This window comes from Oncorhynchus mykiss, chromosome Y (genome assembly GCF_013265735.2).
Source record: "Oncorhynchus mykiss isolate Arlee chromosome Y, USDA_OmykA_1.1, whole genome shotgun sequence".
NCBI lineage: Eukaryota > Metazoa > Chordata > Actinopteri > Salmoniformes > Salmonidae > Oncorhynchus > Oncorhynchus mykiss.
Genome location: NC_048593.1, coordinates 39404027 through 39420204, shown reverse-complemented (window position 1 = coordinate 39420204; position 16178 = coordinate 39404027). Strand labels below are relative to the sequence as shown.

The 16178-nt window shown below is 45.3% G+C and overlaps 1 protein-coding gene across 9 annotated transcripts in view; it reads left to right on the top strand.

The window, feature by feature from the left end:
- The window catches only part of fryb (furry homolog b (Drosophila)), a 247848-nt gene that overhangs the window by 201607 nt on the left and 30063 nt on the right, over positions 1 to 16178 (top strand). For 6 of the 9 annotated variants that reach the window (XM_036967913.1, XM_036967909.1, XM_036967907.1 and 3 more), the window contains exons 40-46: positions 97 to 190; positions 401 to 620; positions 3339 to 3490; positions 4477 to 4664; positions 6724 to 6818; positions 7724 to 8159; positions 12461 to 12659. In XM_036967913.1, coding sequence (XP_036823808.1) covers positions 97 to 190; positions 401 to 620; positions 3339 to 3490; positions 4477 to 4664; positions 6724 to 6818; positions 7724 to 8159; positions 12461 to 12659 — 1384 coding nt within the window. The remainder of the gene's footprint in view (positions 1 to 96; positions 191 to 400; positions 621 to 3338; positions 3491 to 4476; positions 4665 to 6723; positions 6819 to 7723; positions 8160 to 12460; positions 12660 to 16178) is intronic. The other 3 variants (XM_036967914.1, XM_036967911.1, XM_036967910.1) reach the window with 1 other exon arrangement.

Genomic DNA, 16178 nt, shown 5'->3' with positions numbered 1-16178 from the left:
TGTGTTTTTGATTCATGGCGCGTGTGTGTGTGTGGGTGGTTGTGTGTGAGAAGTGATTTATTGTCTGTAAAACATGCTCCATCCGTGTGTTTCCAGGTCATAGCCTCTGTGCTGCTGCTCACCAGAGAGATCAGTGACAACAAAACACTCACCATCAAATCCAGCTATCAGCCAGAGTACCAGTACTCAGGTAACACACACACACACACACACACACACACAGACACTAGAGGCGTCAACAAAGACATTTGTGGTTAGAGAACGCAGTACTTCAGCATGATCATGTAGTAACAACTCTGTCCGTTCTGTTCAGAATCATCAGCAAGGATCGTATTTAACACTAACCAGTTTTGCCGGTACACCTGTTCATCTCTGCTGTTCACTTCCTGCTTCCTGTCAGGTGGTCCTGACTTCCTGCGGGAGTGGCAGGCGTCCCCGGTGGCTGACTCCGGCATGAGCTCCTCCTCCAACTCTTCTTCTGCCAGTCTTGGCGGCGGCAGCACGGGGGGCAGTGTGGGTAACCTGCCCATGGTAACCCCCGACGACCTGGAGGACCTAGAGGACACGGCCAGTGAGGCGGACAACAAGACCAACAAACTGATAGAGTTCCTAACTACCAGGTACACACAGACGCAGGCATGCACGCTCACACACACATAATGAGAGAGAGAGAGACACCCCTCACACACACACACACACACACACACAATCACAAACACTTAAGACTGAAACGATGCCTACATTTCAAGTCAAATCTAATTGTATTAGTCACATGCGGAATACAACAGGTGTAATAGACCCTACAGTGAAATGCTTAATTACGAGCCCCTCAACAGTGCCGTTTCAAAAAATCTGGATAAGAATAAGAGATAAAAGTAATTAAAGAGCAGCAGTAAAAAATAACAATATTTTCAAGGTAGAGGTCTAGAATACAATACAGTGTATACATATGAAATGGGTGATGCAATATGTAAACTAGAGGTCGACCGATTATGATTTTTCAACGCCGATACCTTATTATTGGAGGACCAAAAAAAAGCAGATACCGATTAATCGTGCCGATTTTTAAAATGTATTTGTAATAATGACAATTACAACAATGCTGAATGAACACTTATTTTAACTTAATATAATACATCAATAAAATCTATTTAGCCTCAAATAAATAATGAAACATGTTCAATTTGGTTTAAATAATGCAAAAACAAAGTGTTGGAGAAGAAAGTAAAAGTGCAATATGTGCCATGTATGAAAGCTAACGTTTCAGTTCCTTGCTCAGAACAGGTAAGAACAGGTAAGAAGTTTTAGGTTGTAGTTAATATAGGAATTATAGGACTATTTCTCTCAATACCATTTGTATTTCATATACCTTTGACTATTGGATGTTCTTATAGGCACTTTAGTATTGCCAGTGTAACAGTATAGCTTCCGTCCCTCTCCTCGCTCCTACCTGGGCTCGAACCAGGAACACATCGACAACAGCCACCCTTGAAGCAGCGTTACCCATGCAGAGCAAGGGGAACAACTACTCCAAGTCTGAGCGAGTGACATTTGAAACGCAATTAGCGCGCACCCCGCTAACTAGCTAGCCATTTCACATCGGTTACACCAGCCTAATCTCGTGAGTTGATAGGCTTGAAGTCATAAACAGCGCTGTGCTTGCGAAGAGCTGCTGGCAAAATGCACGAAAGTGCTGTTTGAATGAATGCTTATGAGCCTGCTGGTGCCTACCATCGCTCAGTCAGACTGCTCTATCAAATCACAGACTTAATTATAACATAATAACACACAGAAATGCGAGCCTTAGGTCATTAATATGATCCATTCCGGAAACTATCATCTCGAAAACAAGACGTTTATTCTTACAATGAAATACGGAACCGTTCTGTATTTTATCTAACGGGTGGCATCCATCAGGATTTATTTTAGCTAAATATGCAGGTTTAAAAATATATACTTCTGTGTATTGATTTTAAGAAAGGCATTGGTGTTTATGGTTAGGTACACGTTGGAGCAACGACAGTCCTTTTTCGCGAATGCGCACTGCATCGATTATACGCAACGCAGGACATGCTAGATAAACTAGTAATATCATCAGCCATGTGTAGTTATAACTAGTGATTATGATTGATTAAGTTTAATGCTAGTTAGCAACTTTCCATGGCTTCTTACTGCATTTGCGTAACAGGCGGGCTCCTTGTGAGGCAAGCCATACAAGCCATACAAGCAATACAAGCCATACAAGCAATACAAGCCATACAAGCAATACAAGCCATACAAGCCATACAAGCCATACAAGCCATACAAGCAATACAAGCCATACAAGCAATACAAGCCATACAAGCAATACAAGCCATACAAGCCATACAAGCCATACAAGCCATACAAGCCATACAAGCCATACAAGCAATACAAGCCATACAAGCCATACAAGCCATACAAGCCATACAAGCCATACAAGCCATAGTCCGGGTAGCCGTTTGACTAGATGTTCAGGAGTTTTATGGTTTGGGGGTAGAAGTTGTTTAGAAGCCTCTTGGACCAAGACTTGGCACTCTGGTACCGAGGTCCTGGATGGAAGGAAGCTTGGCCCCAGTGATGTACTGGGCCATTCGCACTACCCTCTGCAGTGCCTTGCGATCGGAGGCCGAGCAGTTGCCACACCAGGCAGTGATGCAACCAGTCAGGATGCTCTCGATGGTGTAGCTGTAAAACCTTTTGAGGATCTGAGGACCCATACCAAATCTTTTCAGTCTCCTGAGGGGGAATAAATTGTGTCGTGCCCGCTTCACAACTGTCATGGTGTGCTTGGACCATGTTAGTTTGTTGGTGATGTGGACACCAAGGAACTTGAAGCGCTCAACCTGCTCCACTACAGCCAAGTCGATGAGAATGGGGGCATGCTCGGTCCTCTTTTTTCTGTAGTCCACAATAATCTCCTTAGTCTTGATCACGTTTAGGGAGAGGTTGTTGTCCTGGCACCACACTGCCAGGTCTCTGACCTCCTCCCTATATTGTTGTCGGTGATCAGTCCTACCACATTTGTGTCATCGGCAAATGTAATGATGGTGTTGGAGTCGTGCCTGGCCATGCAGTCGTGAGTGAACAGGGAGTACAGGAGGGGACTGAGCACGCACCCCTGAGGGGCCCCTGTTTTGAGGCTCAGCGTGGCAGATGTGTTGTTACCTACCCGTACCACCTGGGGGCGGCCCATTTGTGTATCTGTGAGAGTGTGTACATATGGGGCAGTGGTTGTCGCCTGTGTCCGTAGGTGCCTGCGTGTGTGCAGTGTGTGTGTGTAACCTGTGTGTGGTGGTGTGATGGTGGTGGGTACACAGTGCCTGGAGTACTGTTCTCTCCATACTCAGAGCGTTTGGCCCGCTGTGGGTCCACGAAGACATCACTCCTAAGAACCCCAACTGTAAGAGCTCTGACCAGCTGTCCAACTTCCTCCGACACGTCATCTCTGTCTTCAAGGAGTCCAAGTCAGGTAACACACCAGCAGATAACTTTATTATTAATAACTTAAACCATCTTTTGGATTTAAAAATATTAATTTTTAAGCATTTTATTGTGTGATGTCTCTAAATGTTGTCTGTCACTAGCTGCACCATTTCACCAAGTAACATTCAGAGTGTTCATGTTGTTGGTGAATAAAGGTGATTCTAATGCTTGTTTTATCACTAATTTGAAGCACTTTTGTTGTTCCTGAAGCCACATCACCTCTTATGGAGGTTATAGCCTGGTTCCTCTCTAGGTTTCTTCTTAGGTTCTGGCCTTTCTAGGGAGTTTTTCCTAGCCACCGTGCTTCTACAACTGCATTGCTTGTTGTTTGGGGTTTTTAGGTTGGGTTTCTGTATAGCACTTTATGACATCAGCTGATGTAAGAAGGGCTTTATAAATACATTTGATTATAAATACATTTGATTTATTGATATGATGTCATACAAGAGACCTGTGCCCAGATTCACAAATCCTTCTTAAGAAGCAAAGTTGCTATTCTTCAAAAAGGTTATTGGAAATGTTCTTGAGCTATTTCTTATGTTTCTTCTTAAGCAAAAAGTTAAGAAGAAATTTGATTCTTAAATAAAGTTATTGGATTTGTTCTTAATTAAGTTTCAGTATTGATTATTTTAAACCCAAGAACATGTTGAAGAACAGTAATCTCAGTAGGAAATATGCTAACATGATTACCGTTGTTAGCTAGATAGCTAGCTAAACCGGTTGCCTAGCAACAAACATTTTAAGAAGATTTGTATGAAGATATTTGAGGAGTTTGTAAGAAAATCATTACATCTTAAGATATTGTTGAGGAATTGTGCTTACGAACTATCTTATGAACTTCTTATTTTATTTTTATTAAGAACCTTAAGAAGTGTTTTGTGAATCTGGGCCCAGGAAATTGTGTTATTAACAAGTTCCTGGAGTATCTGGAGAATCATGACATCTTGTCTAATTATTTTTTCTATTGGTCAGATTTCCACCTTGAACAGCAGTTGAGTGATGTAGCGTTGCAGACCGCTCTGTGCAGCTCGTCTCGTCACTACGCTGGGCGGAGCTTCCAGATATTCAGAGCTCTCAAACAGCCAATCAACGCTCACGCTGTATCCGACCTGCTCTCACGATTGGTGGAGGTGGTGGGAGAGCACGGGGACGAGGTGCAGGTACGTGTATCAGTGTATGTTTGTACCTAACGTTAGTGTGTGTGTGTGTGTGTGTGTGTGTGTGTGTGCTCCAGGGCCATGTGATCGAGGTAACAAATCAAATCAAATGGTATTTGTCACATGCGCTAAATACAACAGGTTTAGACCTTACCGTGAAATGCTTACTTACAAGCCCTTAACCAACAATGCAGTTCAAGAAATAGAGTTAAGAAAATATTTATAGAGTTAAGAAAATATTTACTAAATAAACTAAAGTATAAATAAACTTCCAGGGCTATGTGATGGAGGTAAACAGTAATGTCTGTGTTCCAGGGCTATGTGATGGAGGTAACAGTAATGTCTGTGTTCCAGGGCTATGTGATGGAGGTAACAGTAATGTCTGTGTTCCAGGGCTATGTGATGGAGGTAACAGTAATGTCTGTGTTCCAGGGCTATGTGATGGAGGTAACAGTAATGTCTGTGTTCCAGGGCTATGTGATGGAGGTAAACAGTAATGTCTGTGTTCCAGGGCTATGTGATGGAGGTAACAGTAATGTCTGTGTTCCAGGGCTATGTGATGGAGGTAACAGTAATGTCTGTGTTCCAGGGCTATGTGATGGAGGTAACAGTAATGTCTGTGTTCCAGGGCTATGTGATGGAGGTAACAGTAATGTCTGTGTTCCAGGGCTATGTGATGGAGGTAAACAGTAATGTCTGTTCCAGGGCTATGTGATGGAGGTAACAGTAATGTCTGTGTTCCAGGGCTATGTGATGGAGGTAACAGTAATGTCTGTGTTCCAGGGCTATGTGATGGAGGTAACAGTAATGTCTGTGTTCCAGGGCTATGTGATGGAGGTAACAGTAATGTCTGTGTTCCAGGGCTATGTGATGGAGGTAACAGTAATGTCTGTTCCAGGGCTATGTGATGGAGGTAACAGTAATGTCTGTGTTCCAGGGCTATGTGATGGAGGTAACAGTAATGTCTGTGTTCCAGGGCTATGTGATGGAGGTAACAGTAATGTCTGTGTTCCAGGGCTATGTGATGGAGGTAACAGTAATGTCTGTGTTCCAGGGCTATGTGATGGAGGTAACAGTAATGTCTGTGTTCCAGGGCTATGTGATGGAGGTAACAGTAATGTCTGTATTCCAGGGCTATGTGATGGAGGTAAACAGTAATGTCTGTGTTCCAGGGCTATGTGATGGAGGTAACAGTAATGTCTGTTCCAGGGCTATGTGATGGAGGTAACAGTAATGTCTGTGTTCCAGGGCTATGTGATGGAGGTAACAGTAATGTCTGTGTTCCAGGGCTATGTGATGGAGGTAACAGTAATGTCTGTTCCAGGGCTATGTGATGGAGGTAACAGTAATGTCTGTGTTCCAGGGCTATGTGATGGAGGTAACAGTAATGTCTGTGTTCCAGGGCTATGTGATGGAGGTAACAGTAATGTCTGTGTTCCAGGGCTATGTGATGGAGGTAACAGTAATGTCTGTGTTCCAGGGCTATGTGATGGAGGTAACAGTAATGTCTGTGTTCCAGGGCTATGTGATGGAGGTAACAGTAATGTCTGTGTTCCAGGGCTATGTGATGGAGGTAAACAGTAATGTCTGTGTTCCAGGGCTATGTGATGGAGGTAACAGTAATGTCTGTGTTCCAGGGCTATGTGATGGAGGTAACAGTAATGTCTGTGTTCCAGGGCTATGTGATGGAGGTAACAGTAATGTCTGTGTTCCAGGGCTATGTGATGGAGGTAACAGTAATGTCTGTGTTCCAGGGCTATGTGATGGAGGTAACAGTAATGTCTGTGTTCCAGGGCTATGTGATGGAGGTAACAGTAATGTATGTTCCAGGGCTATGTGATGGAGGTAACAGTAATGTCTGTGTTCCAGGGCTATGTGATGGAGGTAACAGTAATGTATGTTCCAGGGCTATGTGATGGAGGTAACAGTAATGTCTGTGTTCCAGGGCTATGTGATGGAGGTAACAGTAATGTCTGTATTCCAGGGCTATGTGATGGAGGTAACAGTAATGTCTGTGTTCCAGGGCTATGTGATGGAGGTAACAGTAATGTCTGTGTTCCAGGGCTATGTGATGGAGGTGTTGCTGACTCTAGAATCCGTGGTGGTGAACCTGGCTGAGTGTCTGAAGAACAGTGATCTGATGGCTGCTCTGACCAGGTAGGAGTTCTATTTCACCTGTCTACACTTTCATCTGTTATGCAGATGTCTTGACTTTATGTTACTGATATGTTGACTTTATGTTACTGATATGTTGACTTTACATTTCAGTCTTTCTGTTACAGACTTTATGTTACTGATATGTTGACTTTATGTTACTGATATGTTGACTTTACATTTCAGTCTTTCTGTTACAGACTTTATGTTACTGATATGTTGACTTTATGTTACTGATATGTTGACTTTACATTTCAGTCTTTCTGTTACAGACTTTATGTTACTGATATGTTGACTTTATGTTACTGATATGTTGACTTTACATTTCAGTCTTTCTGTTACAGACTTTATGTTACTGATATGTTGACTTTATGTTACTGATATGTTGACTTTACATTTCAGTCTTTCTGTTACAGACTTTATGTTACTGATATGTTGACTTTATGTTACTGATATGTTGACTTTACATTTCAGTCTTTCTGTTACAGACTTTATGTTACTGATATGTTGACTTTATGTTACTGATATGTTGACTTTACATTTCAGTCTTTCTGTTACAGACTTTATGTTACTGATATGTTGACTTTATGTTACTGATATGTTGACTTTACATTTCAGTCTTTCTGTTACAGACTTTATGTTACTGATATGTTGACTTTATGTTACTGATATGTTGACTTTACATTTCAGTCTTTCTGTTACAGTCTTTATGTTACAGTCTTTATGTTACAGTCTTTATGTTACAGTCTTTATGTTACAGTCTTTCTGTTACAGTCTTTATGTTACAGTCTTTTGCCTTCAACAAGTCATCTGAATCAGCATAGGAAAGAGCCTACTGAGACAGTTGGTTTAGTTAACCGTATGGTGAACTATTCACTCTAGCTTTGTTCTTTCTAACCCCTCTGTAGGACCTCCTCCCCAGACTTCTTGACCAATGAGAAGCTTGAGAAGCAGTTTAACAGGAAGAGCACTGGCCAGCTCAACCTGCCGGGGGTGGGGCTTAGCGGGCTCTCAGCCGAACGCAGCCGACACCAGCGGTCCTATTCTGTACCCAAAAAGTTTGGTGAGAGCGGCAACCAATCGCACGATCCGCCTCGCAGCGCTACCCTTGACCGCATCCAGGCCTGCACCAATCACGGCCTGGGCCGGCCCGGACGGAGTATCCACGCCTCCTCGGCGTCGACTAATCGAATTGATCCTAGCGTGCTGTCTGATCCTGCCCACGTGTCCCATCCTTCGTCCCTATTGGCTACCGTGTTCTGGGTGGCGGTGTCACTCATGGAGTCAGATTTTGAGTTTGAGTATCAGATGTCCCTCAGGCTGGTCCACAAGCTGCTGTCTAAGGTGGGTCGTGTAAACATGGTCCACAAGCTACTGTCTAAGGTGGGTCGTTTAAACATGGTCCACAAGCTACTGTCTAAGGTGGGTCGTGTAAACATGGTCCACAAGCTACTGTCTAAGGTGGGTCGTGTCAACATGGTCCACAAGCTACTGTCTAAGATGGGTTGTGTAAACATGGTCCACAAGCTACTGTCTAAGGTGGGTCGTGTAAACATGGTCCACAAGCTACTGTCTAAGGTGGGTCGTGTCAACATGGTCCACAAGCTACTGTCTAAGGTGGGTCGTGTAAACATGGTCCACAAGCTACTGTCTAAGGTGGGTCGTGTAAACATGGTCCACAAGCTACTGTCTAAGGTGGGTCGGGTAAACATGGTCCACAAGCTACTGTCTAAGATGGGTTGTGTAAACATGGTCCACAAGCTACTGTCTAAGGTGGGTCGTGTTAACATGGTCCACAAGCTACTGTCTAAGTGGGTCGTTTAAACATGGTCCACAAGCTACTGTCTAAGGTGGGTCGTGTAAACATGGTCCACAAGCTACTGTCTAAGGTGGGTCGTGTAAACATGGTCCACAAGCTACTGTCTAAGGTGGGTCGTGTAAACATGGTCCACAAGCTACTGTCTAAGATGGGTTGTGTAAACATGGTCCACAAGCTACTGTCTAAGGTGGGTCGTGTTAACATGGTCCACAATCTACTGTCTAAGGTGGGTCGTTTAAACATGGTCCACAAGCTACTGTCTAAGGTGGGTCGTGTAAACATGGTCCACAATCTACTGTCTAAGGTGGTTCGGGTAAACATGGTCCACAAGCTACTGTCTAAGGTGGGTCGGGAAAACATGGTCCACAATCTACTGTCTAAGGTGGGTCGGGTAAACATGGTCCACAAGCTACTGTCTAAGGTGGGTCGTGTAAACATGGTCCACAAGCTACTGTCTAAGGTGGGTCGTGTAAACATGGTCCACAAGCTACTGTCTAAGGTGGGTCGTGTAAACATGGTCCACAAGCTACTGTCTAAGGTGGGTCGTGTAAACATGGTCCACAAGCTACTGTCTAAGGTGGGTCGTTTAAACATGGTCCACAAGCTACTGTCTAAGATGGGTCGTGTAAACATGGTCCACAAGCTACTGTCTAAGGTGGGTCGTGTAAACATGGTCCACAAGCTACTGTCTAAGGTGGGTCGTGTAAACATGGTCCACAAGCTACTGTCTAAGGTGGGTCGTGTAAACATGGTCCACAAGCTACTGTCTAAGATGGGTCGGGTAAACATGGTCCACAAGCTACTGTCTAAGGTGGGTCGGGAAAACATGGTCCACAATCTACTGTCTAAGGTGGGTCGGGTAAACATGGTCCACAAGCTACTGTCTAAGGTGGGTCGTGTAAACATGGTCCACAAGCTACTGTCTAAGGTGGGTCGGGTAAACATGGTCCACAAGCTACTGTCTAAGATGGGTTGTGTAAACATGGTCCACAAGCTACTGTCTAAGGTGGGTCGTGTTAACATGGTCCACAAGCTACTGTCTAAGTGGGTCGTTTAAACATGGTCCACAAGCTACTGTCTAAGGTGGGTCGTGTAAACATGGTCCACAAGCTACTGTCTAAGGTGGGTCGTGTAAACATGGTCCACAAGCTACTGTCTAAGGTGGGTCGTGTAAACATGGTCCACAAGCTACTGTCTAAGATGGGTTGTGTAAACATGGTCCACAAGCTACTGTCTAAGGTGGGTCGTGTTAACATGGTCCACAATCTACTGTCTAAGGTGGGTCGTTTAAACATGGTCCACAAGCTACTGTCTAAGGTGGGTCGTGTAAACATGGTCCACAATCTACTGTCTAAGGTGGGTCGGGTAAACATGGTCCACAAGCTACTGTCTAAGGTGGGTCGGGAAAACATGGTCCACAATCTACTGTCTAAGGTGGGTCGGGTAAACATGGTCCACAAGCTACTGTCTAAGGTGGGTCGTGTAAACATGGTCCACAAGCTACTGTCTAAGGTGGGTCGTGTAAACATGGTCCACAAGCTACTGTCTAAGGTGGGTCGTGTAAACATGGTCCACAAGCTACTGTCTAAGGTGGGTCGTGTAAACATGGTCCACAAGCTACTGTCTAAGATGGGTCGGGTAAACATGGTCCACAAGCTACTGTCTAAGGTGGGTCGGGAAAACATGGTCCACAATCTACTGTCTAAGGTGGGTCGGGTAAACATGGTCCACAAGCTACTGTCTAAGGTGGGTCGTGTAAACATGGTCCACAAGCTACTGTCTAAGGTGGGTCGTGTAAACATGGTCCACAAGCTGCTGTCTAAGGTGGGTCGTGTAAACATGGTCCACAAGCTACTGTCTAAGATGGGTCGGGTAAACATGGTCCACAAGCTACTGTCTAAGGTGGGTCGGGAAAACATGGTCCACAATCTACTGTCTAAGGTGGGTCGGGTAAACATGGTCCACAAGCTACTGTCTAAGGTGGGTCGTGTAAACATGGTCCACAAGCTACTGTCTAAGGTGGGTCGTGTAAACATGGTCCACAAGCTACTGTCTAAGATGGGTTGGGTAAACATGGTCCACAAGCTACTGTCTAAGGTGGGTCGGGAAAACATGGTCCACAAGCTACTGTCTAAGGTGGGTCGTGTAAACATGGTCCACAATCTACTGTCTAAGGTGGGTCGGGAAAACATGGTCCACAAGCTACTGTCTAAGGTGGGTCGTGTAAACATGGTCCACAAGCTACTGTCTAAGATGGGTCGGGTAAACATGGTCCACAAGCTACTGTCTAAGGTGGGTCGTGTAAACATGGTCCACAAGCTACTGTCTAAGGTGGGTCGTGTAAACATGGTCCACAAGCTACTGTCTAAGGTGGGTCGGGTAAACATGGTCCACAAGCTACTGTCTAAGGTGGGTCGTTTAAACATGGTCCACAAGCTACTGTCTAAGGTGGGTCGGGTAAACATGGTCCACAAGCTACTGTCTAAGGTGGGTCGGGAAAACATGGTCCACAAGCTACTGTCTAAGGTGGGTCGTGTAAACATGGTCCACAATCTACTGTCTAAGGTGGGTCGGGAAAACATGGTCCACAAGCTACTGTCTAAGGTGGGTCGTGTAAACATGGTCCACAAGCTACTGTCTAAGGTGGGTCGGGTAAACATGGTCCACAAGCTACTGTCTAAGGTGGGTCGTTTAAACATGGTCCACAAGCTACTGTCTAAGGTGGGTCGTGTAAACATGGTCCACAAGCTACTGTCTACGGTGGGTCGGGTAAACATGGTCCACAAGCTACTGTCTAAGATGGGTCGTGTCAACATGGTCCACAAGCTACTGTCTAAGGTGGGTCGTGTCAACATGGTCCACAAGCTACTGTCTAAGGTGGGTCGTGTCAACATGGTCCACAAGCTACTGTCTAAGGTGGGTCGTGTCAACATGGTCCACAAGCTACTGTCTAAGATGGGTCGTGTCAACATGGTCCACAAGCTACTGTCTAAGGTGGGTCGTGTAAACATGGTCCACAAGCTACTGTCTAAGGTGGGTCGTGTAAACATGGTCCACAAGCTACTGTCTAAGGTGGGTCGGTTAAACATGGTCCACAAGCTACTGTCTAAGGTGGGTCGTTTAAACATGGTCCACAAGCTACTGTCTAAGATGGGTTGTGTAAACATGGTCCACAAGCTACTGTCTAAGGTGGGTCGTTTAAACATGGTCCACAAGCTACTGTCTAAGATGGGTCGTGTAAACATGGTCCACAAGCTACTGTCTAAGATGGGTTGTGTAAACATGGTCCACAAGCTACTGTCTAAGGTGGGTCGTGTAAACATGGTCCACAAGCTACTGTCTAAGATGGGTTGTGTAAACATGGTCCACAAGCTACTGTCTAAGGTGGGTCGTGTAAACATGGTCCACAAACTACTGTCTAAGGTGGGTCGTGTAAACATGGTCCACAAGCTACTGTCTAAGGTGGGTCGGGTAAACATGGTCCACAAGCTACTGTCTAAGGTGGGTCGTGTAAACATGGTCCACAAGCTACTGTCTAAGGTGGGTCGTGTAACATGGTCCACAAGCTACTGTCTAAGATGGGTTGTGTAAACATGGTATAATACATGATAATTGGTAAATCAAACTGTACATTTGAGTGTCATATTTCACTACACCTGTAAACAAGCTGCTGTCTAAGGTGCTATGGGTTTTGTAATAGAAATGTAATGATAATGCAATGGCTTTATCCACAAGTTACTGCCAAAGGTTGATAATACATGTGATAAGAATGTCCCCTGTACATACATAGAGAACTCTAAAGTTAAACCGGAACTCCATTTCCCAGGTGCCCCTGGACCGGGCGGAGAACCGTGAGCGTTTGGAGAAGCTGCAGGCCCAGCTGAGATGGAGTGGTTTTTCTGGACTACAACAGCTGTTGTTAAAGGGCTTCACCTCCCAGACGACCTCTGACCTCACCCTGCAACTCTTCTGTCAGCTCACACCTGTCTCACGAGTCCCCGTGGTCGACACATCACAGGCTATAGGTACGTATTGATTAGTCAGTCTGTCAATCAATCAATCTATCGATTAATCAAGGACTAGACCATAACGAAACAATCCCATTGGGTAAAAGATATAGAGAGATACATGTAGGATGTACAGCTGGAGGCTAAACACTTTGACATTTACCCTCAGTGACATTTACAAAAAACAAGGGAGGAAGAAGAGGGAACAAATTGCATCTGACATAACACACACTTAATGACCAGTATAACCCTCTACCCTCCAGGTATAGACCAGTATAACCCTCTACCCTCCAGGTATAGACCAGTATAACCCTCTACCCTCCAGATATAGACCAGTATAACCCTCTACCCTCCAGGTATAGACCAGTATAACCCCCTACCCTCCAGGTATAGACCAGTATAACCCCCTACCCTCCAGGTATAGACCAGTATAACCCTCTACCCTCCAGATATAGACCAGTATAACCATCTACCCTCCAGGTATAGACCAGTATAACCCTCTACCCTCCAGGTATAGACCAGTATAACCCTCTACCCTCCAGGTATAGACCAGTATAACCCCCTACCCTCCAGATATAGACCAGTATAACCCTCTACCCTCCAGGTATAGACCAGTATAACCCTCTACCCTCCAGGTATAGACCAGTATAACCCTCTACCCTCCAGGTATAGACCAGTATAACCCTCTACCCTCCAGATATAGACCAGTATAACCCTCTACCCTCCAGGTATAGACCAGTATAACCCCCTACCCTCCAGGTATAGACCAGTATAACCCTCTACCCTCCAGATATAGACCAGTATAACCATCTACCCTCCAGGTATAGACCAGTATAACCCTCTACCTTCCAGGTATAGACCAGTATAACCCTCTACCCTCCAGATATAGACCAGTATAACCCCCTACCCTCCAGGTATAGACCAGTATAACCCTCTACCTTCCAGGTATAGACCAGTATAACCCTCTACCCTCCAGATATAGACCAGTATAACCCCCTACCCTCCAGGTATAGACCAGTATAACCCTCTACCTTCCAGGTATAGACCAGTATAACCCTCTACCTTCCAGGTATAGACCAGTATAACCCTCTACCCTCCAGATATAGACCATCTACCCTCCAGGTATAGACCAGTATAACCCTCTACCTTCCAGGTATAGACCAGTATAACCCTCTACCCTCCAGATATAGACCAGTATAACCCTCTACCCTCCAGGTATAGACCAGTATAACCCTCTACCCTCCAGGTATAGACCAGTATAACCCTCTACCCTCCAGATATAGACCAGTATAACCCCCTACCCTCCAGGTATAGACCAGTATAACCCCCTACCCTCCAGGTATAGACCAGTATAACCCTCTACCCTCCAGGTATAGACCAGTATAACCATCTACCCTCCAGGTATAGACCAGTATATCCCCCTACCCTCCAGGTATAGACCAGTATAACCCTCTACCCTCCAGATATAGACCAGTATAACCATCTACCCTCCAGGTATAGACCAGTATAACCCCCTACCCTCCAGGTATAGACCAGTATAACCCTCTACCCTCCAGATATAGACCAGTATAACCCCCTACCCTCCAGGTATAGACCAGTATAACCCTCTACCTTCCAGGTATAGACCAGTATAACCCTCTACCCTCCAGATATAGACCAGTATAACCCTCTACCCTCCAGATATAGACCAGTATAACCCTCTACCCTCCAGATATAGACCAGTATAACCCTCTACCCTCCAGGTATAGACCAGTATAACCCTCTACCCTCCAGATATAGCCCCCTACCCTCCAGGTATAGACCAGTATAACCCTCTACCCTCCAGGTATAGACCAGTATAACCCTCTACCCTCCAGATATAGACCAGTATAACCCTCTACCCTCCAGATATAGACCAGTATAACCCTCTACCCTCCAGATATAGCCCTCTACCCTCCAGGTATAGACCAGTATAACCCTCTACCCTCCAGATATAGACCAGTATAACCCTCTACCCTCCAGATATAGACCAGTATAACCCTCTACCCTCCAGATATAGCCCCCTACCCTCCAGGTATAGACCAGTATAACCCTCTACCCTCCAGATATAGACCAGTATAGCCCCCTACCCTCCAGATATAGACCAGTATAACCCTCTACCCTCCAGGTATAGACCAGTATAACCCTCTACCCTCCAGGTATAGACCAGTATAACCCTCTACCCTCCAGGTATAGACCAGTATAACCCTCTACCCTCCAGATATAGACCAGTATAACCCTCTACCCTCCAGGTATAGACCAGTATAACCCCCTACCCTCCAGGTATAGACCAGTATAACCCTCTACCCTCCAGATATAGACCAGTATAACCATCTACCCTCCAGGTATAGACCAGTATAACCCTCTACCTTCCAGGTATAGACCAGTATAACCCTCTACCCTCCAGATATAGACCAGTATAACCCCCTACCCTCCAGGTATAGACCAGTATAACCCTCTACCTTCCAGGTATAGACCAGTATAACCCTCTACCCTCCAGATATAGACCAGTATAACCCCCTACCCTCCAGGTATAGACCAGTATAACCCTCTACCTTCCAGGTATAGACCAGTATAACCCTCTACCTTCCAGGTATAGACCAGTATAACCCTCTACCCTCCAGATATAGACCAGTATAACCATCTACCCTCCAGGTATAGACCAGTATAACCCTCTACCTTCCAGGTATAGACCAGTATAACCCTCTACCCTCCAGATATAGAACAGTATAACCCTCTACCCTCCAGGTATAGACCAGTATAACCCTCTACCCTCCAGGTATAGACCAGTATAACCCTCTACCCTCCAGATATAGACCAGTATAACCCCCTACCCTCCAGGTATAGACCAGTATAACCCCCTACCCTCCAGGTATAGACCAGTATAACCCTCTACCCTCCAGGTATAGACCAGTATAACCATCTACCCTCCAGGTATAGACCAGTATATCCCCCTACCCTCCAGGTATATACCAGTATAACCCTCTACCCTCCAGATATAGACCAGTATAACCATCTACCCTCCAGGTATAGACCAGTATAACCCCCTACCCTCCAGGTATAGACCAGTATAACCCTCTACCCTCCAGATATAGACCAGTATAACCCCCTACCCTCCAGGTATAGACCAGTATAACCCTCTACCTTCCAGGTATAGACCAGTATAACCCTCTACCCTCCAGATATAGACCAGTATAACCCTCTACCCTCCAGATATAGACCAGTATAACCCTCTACCCTCCAGATATAGACCAGTATAACCCTCTACCCTCCAGGTATAGACCAGTATAACCCTCTACCCTCCAGATATAGCCCCCTACCCTCCAGGTATAGACCAGTATAACCCTCTACCCTCCAGGTATAGACCAGTATAACCCTCTACCCTCCAGATATAGACCAGTATAACCCTCTACCCTCCAGATATAGACCAGTATAACCCTCTACCCTCCAGATATAGCCCTCTACCCTCCAGGTATAGACCAGTATAACCCTCTACCCTCCAGATATAGACCAGTATAA